This window comes from Triticum dicoccoides, chromosome 7A (genome assembly GCF_002162155.2).
Source record: "Triticum dicoccoides isolate Atlit2015 ecotype Zavitan chromosome 7A, WEW_v2.0, whole genome shotgun sequence".
NCBI lineage: Eukaryota > Viridiplantae > Streptophyta > Magnoliopsida > Poales > Poaceae > Triticum > Triticum dicoccoides.
Window position 1 is genome coordinate 26,869,848 of NC_041392.1, and position 13,500 is coordinate 26,883,347.

A 13,500-nucleotide genomic window follows, 5' to 3' on the forward strand; every position below is an offset into this window, starting at 1 on the left:
CTCTACCAAATATAAAAAGTGGGAGTATTACTTCACTCTAAGAAAATCCACAAGCAATCCTAGTGCTCCATGATCACCGCACACCTCCCATATAGCACTTTTGATCTCTCCATCAGATGGTTCTCTATCCTCATTAGATCCAACCTAGTAAGAACAAGGCCAAGGAAGGGGCTTAGATCAATATGGTCCTTCAAGCCCCAATACAATACATCCTAACACGTTTCTGGACTCGCACAAACTGGTCATTGTAAAGAAGCCATACAAGATAATGCTAAGAACAAAAATGTAATTCAAAATGATTTAGATCAGGAAATGAAGCAAATTGCTATGAAGCTAGAGCATTGTTGCTTCATGAACAGTTATTTCATACAATAAAATACATTGATTAACTAGGTTTTTCTGTTCACATTACAGCAGACTAACAGCTTAACCAGATGGTCTACAACAACATTCTCATGGTATTTTTTTAACAGCAAGAATGGTAGGTAGTAAAGCCACTCCAAAATAAATAATACTCCCTCCATCTCAAAATAAGTGTCTCAACTTTGTACTAACTTTGATACAAATTTGTACTAAGCTTGAGACACTTATTTTGGAACGGAGGGAGTAGATCGCTTCCTGGTATGATAGCAACAGGGCCATGGTTCGCAGGCCGAGGCCACCCACTGCTGCTTCCATTTCTTTCCTGAATAACCACACTGCAGTACAAATAAACGTTGCAGATTACAGCATGTGTCTTCTCCCATGTACAGTACATATGACGACTTTAGCGGCTTTATTACGTACTAGAAAGCACCTTGTTTGTTACCAACACTAAACGAAGAGAGTGAAGTTAGTTTTTGTGCGCTATGTTGAGAAGTAGGGACGTTCAGCTCAGTTACCGCCACGGAAGAAAGCGTTGTTAACTTAATTTATCTAGTGCTGCATATGGTTAACTTTGAACACGCGGTTCATGTATATCTCACACGTGGTTACTAATAGCACGTACTGCTCATGAGTTGTGCAACCCGTTTTTGTAACTTCATGAGGTTTGTAACTTTGATGTCACACTTTCAGCATGCTTTTATTTTCTCGCTAAGTTTCTTCAGTGCTGGGCTTTATATACACCATTGCATGTTTCACAAGATGCTCCGTTTAGCCCTCAGACTACTTAGCTAAGAATCATAATGCAGCTTTTACTTAGCTGAGCATCAGAATGCAACTCTTCTCTACCAAACATCACCTTCATCGCACCATATCTACAAGTTTTTGGTTATCATAGTGCCAATTGTGATATTAGAGTAAACTGACCGGCTCTTATATTCCGCCCATGTTGGTTCTTGTTTCTTAGCATCATCTTGGCGGTACCTAGACAAGATCTTGGTTCTTATTTTTTAGCATCACCTTGGTGATTTCTAGACAAGGTCATGATTCTTGTTTCTGAACATCATAGATGATTGATGCATTGCGTGTTAACGGCCACTTTCTCAAGAGGTGCAAGCACGTGGCTTCCATAGGAGGGTCCACTTGTCCGCGACATGAACTTCATAATGAAATGGATCATATGACCCTCCCTCTCACCCTAAGGTTAGGAGGAGATGACAAAAGACATCAAATCTATGATGATAATCATCCCACGGGAAATGAAAATGCATAAAGACATTAACCATATTATCAGACTAAATAAAGTGAGCTTGATGGGCAGCCGTCGCGTTCTAGGTACATATTGGCATACGGATTGTATTTAGTGTACACTTTCCTTGTGTGAGTGTGATCCTATTTTTAAGTCTGAAAAAACCCAATACAAGGATAACAATATTTGTCCAAAGTTTGGGTGTAGCAAATATATTTCTCCAAAGCGGAACAACACAAGTCTAGTTAGAGATGTGTCGCTCCCAACACATGTTGTACCAGGTAAGCAAAGTCTCTATGTCTGCTCCTCCGCGGACAGCTCCAGAAGACGTTCTGCCTCCCTGAGGAACATCCTCGTCAGCTGCTTCTGCCCTCTACGGTACACTATGCACGACCTTCTGTTCACTCTCGATTTCGTCGCTTCGACGCCTTCGACGGTTGCACTGTGAAAAGGAGGACAAGGAAACAGTAAGAAATCACCGATGCCGTGGCAGTCAGATTTATTAAGGACAATGCGGACAAAACATGCACCCTAGCTAAGATCAGAAACTAGGGTATTGTGCGGTTTTGAGTCAATCACTTGTTTATGGCACAATACAGTTACACAGACTTGTTTATGTACAGATAACTGCAGGAACCAAAGTGGTCAGGCAATTGAACTGATTGACGTAACAAATGAAACATATTTCTAGTTTTCCCTGGGCGATGAAAATTTCAGGCGGTATTCCAGCAATATCAGCTACATTGCTCACGTTGACGCTGTGGCAATCGAGTGCTTTCTCCAAAAGAACACATTGCTTACTGTGGCTCTTAAAATAGTCACTGTTGCTAGTGCCCAGAAGTAAATTTGGATAACTATATTATGTTAAGATCTATACAAGAAGAGTAAGCGTTGGAAATAAAAACAGGCATCTTCCCAGCAACATAAAGAAAATTTACCTCAAGGAGTCATCTGGATCGTTGGAATCAAATTTCTCCAGCAGTTGACTGTCAGATGCTTCTGTTCCAGTTCCTTCTTCAAGTTCAGCCATTCTTGCAAAATGAGAGGATTGATCAACTAACTGTTCACACTTGACAGGGCTCTATCAAATATAACAAGTGCATGGTGCACGAAGGAGGAGGAAAAAGGAGTCATATTGTTTGTATTACTTCACCCTAAGAAGATCCACAAGCAATCCCAGCGCTCCATGATCACCGCACACCTCCCATATAGCGCTTTTGATCTCTGCATCAGATGGTTCTCCATCCTCACTAGATCCAACCTAGTAAGAGCAAGTTCAAAGAAGGGTCTCAAAACCAGATGATCACAAAAAGACAACACTTACTGTCCTTCAAGCCCAGATGCAACGCATCCTAAAATGGTTCTTGACTCGCTCTTTTTCTTTAAAGAAAAAAGGCATATGTCATAATGCTAAGAACAAAAATTTAATTCAAAATGAGTTAGATCAGCAAACGAAACAAATTGCTATGAAACTAGAGCGCCGTTCCTCCATGAACAACTCTTTCAAAAAAGGGAAATACACAGGTTTAACTCAGTGTCTTTACAGCAGGCACTCTTGTTAACAGGTTAATCAGATGGTCTACAACGATGTTTTATATGGTATTTTTTAACACCAATAATGATATATAGTAAAGCTACTCCAAACAGAAATATAAGGAGCTCATCATCTCATCCAGCAGTTGGTAATGTAGCATGATGGCTAAAATATGAAGCTAATACTCACTTTACATCTTTTGTTTTCAGAGTACCCAGTTTGTCATCTACTCCCTCCGTTCGGAATTACTTGTCGCAGAAATGGATGTATCTAGACGTATTTTAGTTCTAGATACATCCATATCCGAGACAAGTAATTCCAAACGGAGGGAGTAGGAATCAACCCACGCTGTTCAGTATGTGAAAGAAAAACACCAACCTCTCCAAGCAGGGAAGCAACCTGTTCAAGCTCATGTTCTTGCATGGCAATTGTGCGAAGAGTACTTAAAAATTCTTGAGGGAAAACATTTTTGTGGAGATATGATGGAACTTTGCGTTGACCACTCCAACTGTAACTAGAAAAATGACTAGCATTTTTCTTGTTATCATCTTCACTAGAACTGGTGCTGGTTCCGAAAAATCCCCTATCAAGCAAACTTGTAGGTAGAAGACATCTCAATTCAGCCTTCTGCAAACATTAAATACATACAAAGTGAGAGCCATGCTGGCAAGTGGCAACAGCTGCTCAGATGGGTCGAATTCATTAGAAAAGTCATCACAATCTCGAACCATGTTTTTCCAAATAAAAAAAATAACTCGAGCCACTCAGTAAATATCAAATACCCCATACAAAACAAACCAAAGACGGCGGGGTATAGATAATAAGTGCAATCAAATTTCTGACTCAATTCCAGAAAACTTTGTGTCGGGTAAGTTCATCTAAACAGAACATAGTTGAAGCCATACAAGATAAACATAAACACTTGGTGTAATTTTTTTAAAAAAAATAAACACATATTTGTACCTGCATCTCAATTAGTTTCATCTTAACGTCAGCAGACTGAAGCTGTCTAAGAGCTTCTACTGGATAATGAACCTGCAGTTAAAGCAAGGACATCAAAGGATAAACAACTACTTCTTACATAAGTATGCTATAAGAGGTTCTTAAAAAAGGTATTGATCTATTATCAAACATAGAATACGCTGAAGGCATTGATGTACCATTTATCAAACTTTAACTCCTAATTCTAAAATTGCAGTGAATAATGACTTTCCTGTTTCTCCTTTTAGTGTGAGCTGGTTCTTTTTGTTTCGTTGCAATCGGTCACTTTAATGGGTTCACATTTAGCATGCAATCTATACGTTAACCAGAAAATGAAATTTGCAAAATATATCCTACAAATCTTATTACAAACTTTTGGCGCATACATCAATGTGAGGGTTACCATGAGATAATCATCTGGATTATTGTCAACCACAAATCCATATAGGTACAGCAATTCCTGTTGGTAAACACAAAATACATTTCATCAGTAATTCTATTCTGATAACCATACATAAATCATGGCGACTTTGCTGGTATCTTTAATGACTACATGTTGTTTTAAACCCACGCATAAATAGTAAATCATGAAACACACTACAGTTTCTTGATAACAAACATGATGTTAGTGCAACTTGTCATTCACCAATGAGATAGAAAAGTACCTTCCCTGTTTTAAGTATGCTGAAAATCTAGAGCCAATATGCACTCTTAAACTAGCATATATGTATCAAAAGTAAATCTGTAAGGATATGTGGATCCATGTAGAAAATCACAGATCCAATGGACAAAACAAAATGGACATGGAGCCAGTGGACTGGAGTGTGTGTACCTCCCTCGCCCCGTCCAAACATTTATCCTTTCATTATGCAAGCTGTCAGGCCTCAGTTACATGATAATTCTTCTCTAGATTATTCATCGGGCGTGTAACTGTGTGTGCAACTCTAAAGAAACTACATCTGAGAACTTTTACCGTTCTAGAAAAAATGTACCATGACGTGTACTAGCTAAACGATGATGAACAAGTCTGAAGACAGGTGATAAATACTAACTCCATCAAATATGATCAAAAGGGAAGGATTGTTATATAAAGAGAACGAAAGGTAACAAATATTATATAGGATAATATTTAGCTGTCCTGGTGGTTTATACCCTTAGATCTAGTGTTAGTTCATGCTTTGATATCACATGTTATCGCTGTTTTCATCGCATCGCATCTTACTCCATGCCTTAATAAAGTCAACTCTAAAGTCTCAAAAGCTGTAAAACAAAGGCTAGATTTGTTAATAATTGTATAAGTACCTCATTTCCTTTGTTGCCATAATTTATGTAGATCTCTGTCCCAGTCTCAACAGAGCTTTTACCAGCTTGCACTTCAGAAAGAAACGAATATAAGGAGGTTAGATCAGTGACATTGTAAAACTGTATAAGATGGAAAAACACCATTTAATGTGAGGCTGGCAAATGGTCCCTGGGGCCACTTGTAAGTGAGCCAGTGACACACAAGACACTGATGATGTTTTTAAACTGGCATGATCTCTGTGATGTTACCGAGCAATTTGCCTCCACAAAGAATAGACACGACCATAGTGGGAACTATAATCTACTAACAAACAAGTTCGGAAAAAAATCTTAAACGAAGAACTATGAGATACAAAATTTGGATCAGCATAATTACCAAGCATGAGGTACATTGAAGCAGGAATTCCTGTTAAATTTCCCACCGAATCAACTTCCCATGTCGCCAGAGCCTTTACATCTAGAGTGGACAATCAAGCTTATCTTAGAATGGGGAAAGATCAATACTTATTTAACAGAGAAAGCTTGACTGTCTTCACTAGTAAAATTCATGTAACTCTTGGCAAATACACACTGAAGTGTTTCTTATGGGTATCCTCCAATATGTCATGCCAACTGACTTAAATCTAGATCATTCGTGTACTTTACTTAGGACTCTTACTATGGTTACAGAAATCGATTCCTGGCACGAGTCCCTCAACCCAAATTGACTCTGTATTACAAGATTCAGGAATCTCTTCACCACTACAATTCTTCGTTGTAATGTCAGTTTCCTGCAAATAAACACCAAGTGTTATGTTGTAGATGATGATATCTATTAGCTTATTGGAATAAATAAAAATAAGATACCAGAAGCCATAATTATTAGAAAAAATGACTGGCGCTAGCTCATCAAGCATCAAGAAGTTCTTCCAAGTATTGCTATATTATAGGTCTATTAATGTACTGCTCCCTCCGTTCACAAATATAAGAAGTTTTGGATATTTCAATATGGACTACATACAGACTGAAATGAGTGAACAAACACGCTAAAACGTGTCTATATACATCTGATTTAGGAAAAAGTTAGAAAATCTTATATTTGTGAACGGAGCGAGTATTATTTAGCCCTTGTGTGACTATTTAAGTCCATTTTAGTCCTTGATAGTTAGACTGTGTTTTACAAGCTGAACTGTTAGGCATGATTTCTGTAATAACGAGTATATGGATGCCCGCTATTCCAGCAGTTACAGGAAACCATTATTTCATCAGCATCACTTCTCTATATCTTACAGATAAAATCACTGTGTTCTAAACTGCAGTTTTCCCATTGTTTGCTGTGCCCCTCAAAAGAGGTTAAAAACTGATGATAATTATTTATGCAGCAAAAACAAATGCCAGTAATTGTGACATTGTAATTCTAGGATATGTGGGTCGCGTAAGTTGCAGCTATGACTACTCACCTATCACCCAATTAAATATTTGATCCTTGGCAGTGATAATAATGGTAGCTAAGGTTCTTCTCTTTGTGGTTAAATACCCGTTAACTAGTTCCACTGACATTTAGCCATATTCCACAAAGGTTGTGCATAAGAAACAAATCCAGAACCACCGGTATAAAATAGAAAAGGAAATTTACATACAATGCGAGAATGACAAATACTTAAGATTAAACTTGAGTTGCTAGACGGCTCTTGTTCGGGAAGATTCAAACTAACCTGTTGATTGGTGAGACTAGAAGCACCCAAAACTTCCCCAGTTCTGTTCTGTTGTTCATCAAGCAAGCCCGGAAAAACGTAAGAATGAGGCAGTGGGATGTTCAGCGCTCGAGTCCAGAAAATCGAGTTTGCCCTGGCATAAACTCATATTGGTGATTGGCATGGGGAGAAAAAGAGAAGAAATAAACCTGCAGATAATTAAAGGCCTCATTTCGGAAGTCTAAGCTGCTAAACAATCGGATTTAAAGGAAGGATTGGCTGTTGAAACCGTTGCTTTAATTAAGTACATATTCCTTGATAATAAAGGTTTCACCTAATTGGGACTTTCCACATATTAGCATGGGAAACCATGCTGGCAAAATGATATCAAGTAAAATTTATATACTTCCGTTAATACTATAAATGCAACTGGTGATACGCATACCAAAGGAAGTCCTCAAACCGCACTTCAATTGAGCTGCAAAATAAAACATTTGACGGGTATGAGGTTCATATATGAAAAGGTGCAATCCCCTGTACAGCAAAACCACAGCACAAAAGCATTCCTTTGAGATAATAAAGGAACTGTGTGTGCGTGTGTTTGGTAAAGAGCCAATGCGGAGCAAAATCTCAACAAACCTTCCCGATTCATCGACATGTAGAAGCTCCTCGACCAGACCTTTCACCTTATCATCGAATAACTTTTGTAACGATTCTCTCTGAAACAAAAGCCCCCATTATGTTCATTTCCACCAATGTACTGCTCTCTCAATGCCCAATCCAACAAAGAAGCAAAAGCAGCAGTCTGCAACTGACGAACCTGCATGACCGTGGCGCGGTGCAGCGTTGTGCCTTCCACCTCCGCGAGCTCCTCGTCGCTGAACCAGACGGAGCTCCCGAAGGTGCTCGGGAGCACATCCAAGTACCTGCAGACGCAACGAGCAGAATCCACAAAAGTTAACGGTGGTTCAGAGTTCAGAGTTGAGAGCAGGGGGAGAAGGTGTGAGCTTACGGCTTCCAGAGGGAGCTAGGGCGGAGGCGCTCAGCCATGAGGAAGAGCATGACGAGGAGGCGGTCGTCGACGCCACCTTCCTCGAAGAGCGCGCGGCACCGCGCGCCGACGAGCGGGTCCTGCAGCACCCGCATCGGGGTGACGGCGAGGTCCAGCGGCACCGCCATCACCACCCCTGCACCACCAACCACGCGGCCGATCGATCAGGGCCTTGCAGAGCCTCCGGCAGGGGGGAGAAGAGCGATGGTTACCGTCGGCGGCGGTGGCGTAGACGCCGAAGCCCTTGCGGCCGCAGGCGCGGATCGTGCAGCCGCGGAGGTCGGCGCCGTTGGCCTGCGGTGGAAAGCGGCCAGGGTTTAGGAGAGCACGGGGACCGGGGGGGCTAGGGGAGGGAGGAGAGGGCGCGACCTGGAGCCATTGCAGGAAGCACTGGAGCTTGGCGTCGCCGTCGGACGGGGCGGCGGCGGCGGTGGACGACATGGTGTTCGACGAAATGCGCGAGCGAGGCAGAGCAAAGTTTCAGCTTCTTTGAAAGAAGGAAACGATTCTCAGCAATATAAGAAACCATTCAAATTTCTGGTCAAATCCTCTCAAATTTTACGAACAAACTCTCCAGCCGCAGAGGCTGAAAACACGGTCAATTTCTCCGTAAATCGACCCGTTCCGCGCAAAATTCATAAGTTCCAAACACAGATTTCGCATCACCACTTGGCACCAGCAACAAACACTCGGCGATCTACTATATAAGTCTAACAATATCATCATGTCCAGATTACACTCTACTACAACCAGTGGCAGTGACACACTCATCTCTAATCTCTTCTCTTCTCATCTCACTTCGCCGGCTTGCGTCGCAGTGCAAGCAGAGAGACGGGCTACAGTAACAAACTCTGACGCCGGTGTAGAGCCGATGCTAGCACACGAGCGAGGCGCGGAGGGAGAGGGTGGTGGACAGGTGCGTGCACGACGCCCACCGGATCACCGACTCGGCCACCGCCATGTCCAGGTCGTGCTGGTGCCCCCGCTCGTCGCCGGCGCCGATGGTGTGGTTCCGCCTGCTGCGTGACGACGGGTTCACCCTCGTCACAGCCGCCCCTCTCAGGGCCGCCTCCGCCATCCTCCTCAGAGCCGAGGAGGAGGTGTTGAGGCACACCACCGCGGCGTCTTCGACACAATGAGCTCCCTTCTCCGTGGTGATGTCGCCTGATGCCACCAATGGCTCAGGCTCGTCGGACCCTAGCCCACAGAAGAACGAGAAGCTCGGCATCGACACCACAGGCGCAGCATCCTTCATGGGTTCGGGGCTGTCACCGAATGAGAATAACAAGGCTCCGCAAGATGGAGCTGGAGCCCTGGCTGCGCTGAACGCAGAGGAGGATCTACAGGAGAATGTTGGAGAGCAGGGTTCTTCCGACAGGCCCTGGCAGGCGATCGGGCCGCCGGTGCTGAAGCTCACGTCGCGGCTGCGTGTCGCCATCGGCGTGGAGAACGAGCACGAGCCAGGCTCCTCCCTCCCAAGGCCGATCTCAAGGCAACCACCGCAGGAATCGCGCGAATCGTTGGCGTGTTCTCGTATCCAGGAATGCTCTGCACAAAGGGCGGTTGTTTAGGCAATAAACCCCAGATGGTAAACAACTGTAAACTATCATCAGGAGAAAGGAAACCATTAACAGCTGATCTGTACTACACAGTAAGGTCTGGAAATGAAGCAATGACAGCCAAACAAAGATTCTATCAAGGGTGACAGAGATGAATCATCAACACTAATAAAGAAGCAACCATGTGAATTTTATTTATCAAAAGGAAACATTCAAGGGCCAGCAAAGATTCAGACTTGTTTATTTGTGTACCCTAGTGGTTCTACCAGAAATCCAGAACATGACCCTAACACTGAACCTTTAGCTGGCGCTAGCTCATGACTTAGCAGTGAAGACTTGATATCTTATTCAAAACAGCTTTAAATAAACAATTGTATACTGATCAACCAAATTCCGATTGATCTCTACATTCTGGTCTACAGCTCAGTTGCATGAAGGCATGGACATGAATCATCAAGAACCAAAGGTCACTTCTATGCTTGTGTATGATGCTAATGATATAGAAAGGAACGGAATGCCGAGCATCCTATGGTTTCAAAACAGATGATGTATGTCTGATGTCTCACCTAGAACTTGCTCAGCTGTGAGCCTCTGTGCGGGATCGCGCCGCAGCATGCCGGTGATGAGCTCCTTGGCCGAATCCGAAACCCTGTCCCAGGGGTCGGAAGGGAACCGCAGCTCTGTCGACCTGATACACTCGAAGATCTTCGACTTGGTCTTCCCCCAGAATGGTGGGATGCCACTCAAAAGGATGTAGAGTATAACCCCGGCGCTCCACACATCGGCAGCCTCGTTGTACCCGCCGGCAAGCACCTCCGGCGCAATGTAAAACGGGCTCCCCACCGTGCCGCTCAATCTTTGACCTGACAAAATCCAAACCCCCAATTTAGCCTCCAAAGACCACCAGACATGACTAATCCAGAGGTGACCAGACTTGTGAATCAACCATACCAGGCTGGGTGTAGGTGGCGAGGCCAAAGTCGGCGAGCTTGATGGGCGAGGACGGCGACTTGCTGACGAGGAGGATGTTCTCGGGCTTGAGGTCCCGGTGCACGATCCCCTTGCTGTGGCAGTGCGCGACGACCTCCATGAGGTACCTGAAGAGCGTGGCGGCCTCGTGCTCCGGGAAGCAGCCGCGCTCCTGGAGGCGGTGGAAGAGCTCCCCGCCGGCGCAGAGCTCCATGACGAGGTGCACCGAGTCCTGGTCCTCGTACACCGCCTTGAGGTCGACGACGTTGGGGTGGCCCGAGAGGCGCGCCATGACCTCGATCTCGAGCCGGACGCCCCGCACGTCGTCGGGGGAGGTGAGCCGGTCCTTGGCGATGGACTTGCAGGCCAGCGCCTCGCCGGTGACCATGTCGGAGCAGGACCGGATGACCCCGAACTGGCCCCACCCGAGCTGCTCCCCGAGCGCGTACCGGTCCCCGAGGCACGAGGCGTGCGCCGCCTCCAGTATCGCGCCCCGCAGCCCCGGCGCCTTGTACGAGTTGTACTTGGCGCCGCCGTCGCCGCCAGCGGCCATTCCTAGGAGGGGTTCCCAAGCGCCGGAGTCCAACGAGGCCGCCTCCGCCGCTGAATCCCCGCCGGAATCCGACGAGGCCTCCCCCGAATCGCCCCGGAGAGCTCCCCCGCCCCTGGCAGAACCCCGAATCTCGCGGCCTCAATCAGCGCCGCTCCTCCACGGCCGTGGGCCGGTCGCTGGGCAACTGAATCTGCGACGAGGAGGAAGGAGAGCAGGGGAAAAAAAGGCAAGCTTTAGCAGTCGAGAACCACGGAAACCGCCTCGGGAAACCTAGCAGAAATCCACCGCAGATTCCGGGGGGCGGCGGCGGCGGTGCTGGGAAACCGCCACGAAATTCAAAATTCCCAGCGCGAACCCCGCGGGAACCCCGCCCGCCCGGCTTGGCAGCTCCCTCCCGGGCAAGCGCTCGCTCGGCCGCCCGGCCCGCGGCCTGTCCCGCGCGGATCGGAGCCCGGCGTGCGCGCTGGAGATGACTCGCTCGCTCGGGGCAGCCCCCCGGAACCGCGGCGTGGGAAGAAGGACGAGGAAGAGCGGAGGGGAGGAGGGGTACTCACCCGCGCGGAGGAGCTGCGGCGGCGGCGGAGGGGACGGAAGCGTCGCCGGCGGCGCGGCGAGGTCAGCAGCTCGCGGCACCCTTCGGGGAGGGGGTGGAGGGGTGGAGACTGGAGACGGGGAGGGAGCTCACGGAGTTGTTGTTTGGTTCCGTTGGTGGTGGGCCCGGGCCGGGCCGGGGCCCACCTGTGATGGGGAGGGGGGGATTAGGGGGAGCAGATGGAAAGGGAGCCCGGTTAGCAGGACTAGTTTATTGGTGTCATCATCCTCTTTCCACTAAAGCAATTATAGCATCTTGACAATGACAACGACAATGACAATGACAAACCCATTGGTGGTATATATGTTGGAGCACTAATCATCATCGCCCTATTTACATGTTTGCTAATCATGTGGTTTGGTTTTGGTTTGATGTTGCCTTGTCATTGTTGCTGTTGTTGTTGTAATTACTGGTATGCCAATGCCGAGGAAAAAACTAATGATATGGCTTTGGAGGCAATTGGGTTTGGGAGTATGCTCTTTGTCTTGCTTTCGCTCTCTTGTGGCAAGTTGTTTATTAGTGCCATGTGTGTCTAGATTCATAGACTTGGAGTCAATCAGGGATGGGTTCGGATTGGCACGATCGTGCGGTTTTAATATTTGAAAGTTGAAACGGAAAGTTGCCTGTGTGTTGGGGGCTTGGAATTTTTGTGATGCCGACCGTTATTTGGCGCCAGCGCACGCACATGCGCAGTAATAATTTGCACATCCCGTTAACGGTTCACGGAGAGAATAAATGTACTTTCGTCTTCTTCACATTTAAGGGTTTAATTAATGATATCTTGAATGTCAAAAGATACAAAGTGCCGAATCAGCGCGTACACATGGTCGATCGTAATAATCTGCATATTCCATTAACGGTCCATGGAGTGAATAAATATGCATTCATCTTCTTCACCTTTAAGGGTTTAATTAATGATACCTTGAACGTCAAGAGATACAAAGTGTCAAAAAAAGATACAAAGCGTCGAACTAGCTTACAAGGCAAGCTCACATACACACGAGCGCGCACACACACACACACAAGATCAGACCAACTAAGTGCTAGTGTAAGTAGAATCAAAATGCAAAACTAAGTCAATAAGCCACACGGAATAGCAAAGCTAACATCTAAAGAACCCAAGCCGTTGGCAAGAGGAGTAAGAACAACCGAGATTTGCGGAGAATGTTTAAACCACCATCAAACTCTTTCATCGAGGGACCCCCTTCCACAATGATTGGGAGCACTATCCACGAAGGGCGAGGTCCACCGGAAATTCAAATCATCAGGTTGATGACACTCCATCAGATCAAGGTGAGCACCCTATCGCCAAAGACCTCACCAGCACTGCCACCACTAAGAGTAGTAGAGAGACAGCGCGCCTCAAGATGGTGCATTCATGACGAGCATGATGCCGAAGCACTGTGCACCGCCCGATTTGAACTAGATCTGAGGGTTTTGACCTGGTGTGCCAAAGAGGGTGCAAGGTTGTAATGGCGCCTTCAAGATGGAAATGATGTTAAGGACACCACCGTTGACGGCCCCAGCAATAACTCCTCACCTCCATGTCTCAACACAACCGATCATTATAGCAACCATTGCACCACACCACCACCACACATTCCACTTGTGAGTTGCCATGTAGCCCTCTTCACCGACTGCACCTACCCACGAATCTCGCCGCCATAATGCTTC

At 45.9% G+C, this 13,500-nt stretch overlaps 1 protein-coding gene across 1 annotated transcript; it reads right to left on the reverse strand.

Moving 5' to 3' along the window:
- Positions 1–1,653: 1,653 nt before the first annotated feature.
- LOC119329119 lies at positions 1,654–11,922 on the reverse strand. Its single transcript, XM_037602116.1, has 17 exons — positions 11,789–11,922; positions 10,664–11,424; positions 10,279–10,575; positions 9,089–9,701; positions 7,923–8,028; positions 7,742–7,821; positions 7,548–7,580; positions 7,124–7,256; positions 6,088–6,199; positions 5,806–5,886; positions 5,430–5,500; positions 4,531–4,587; positions 4,110–4,181; positions 3,525–3,773; positions 2,761–2,873; positions 2,551–2,643; positions 1,654–2,054 (listed from the first exon to the last, which is right to left on the reverse strand). The coding sequence occupies exons 2-17, from the start codon at positions 11,232–11,234 to the stop codon at positions 1,907–1,909; spliced, it is 2,829 nt and encodes a 942-aa protein (XP_037458013.1). The 5' UTR covers positions 11,235–11,424; positions 11,789–11,922; the 3' UTR covers positions 1,654–1,906.
- Between the last annotated feature and the right edge of the window lie 1,578 nt (positions 11,923–13,500).

What these genes read in the sequence shown, in the direction of transcription:
- LOC119329119 (XM_037602116.1), bottom strand. Translation starts at nt 11,234, where the DNA reads ATGGCCGCTGGCGGCGACGGCGGCGCCAAGTACAACTCGTACAAGGCG. An exon ending in CATGTCGATGAATCGGGAAG is followed by an intron (nt 7,581 to 7,741) that starts GTTTGTTGAGAT and finishes TTTATTTTGCAG; the next exon opens with CTCAATTGAAGTGCGGTTTG. An exon ending in CTAGTCTCACCAATCAACAG is followed by an intron (nt 6,200 to 7,123) that starts GTTAGTTTGAAT and finishes GTTTATTTGCAG; the next exon opens with GAAACTGACATTACAACGAA.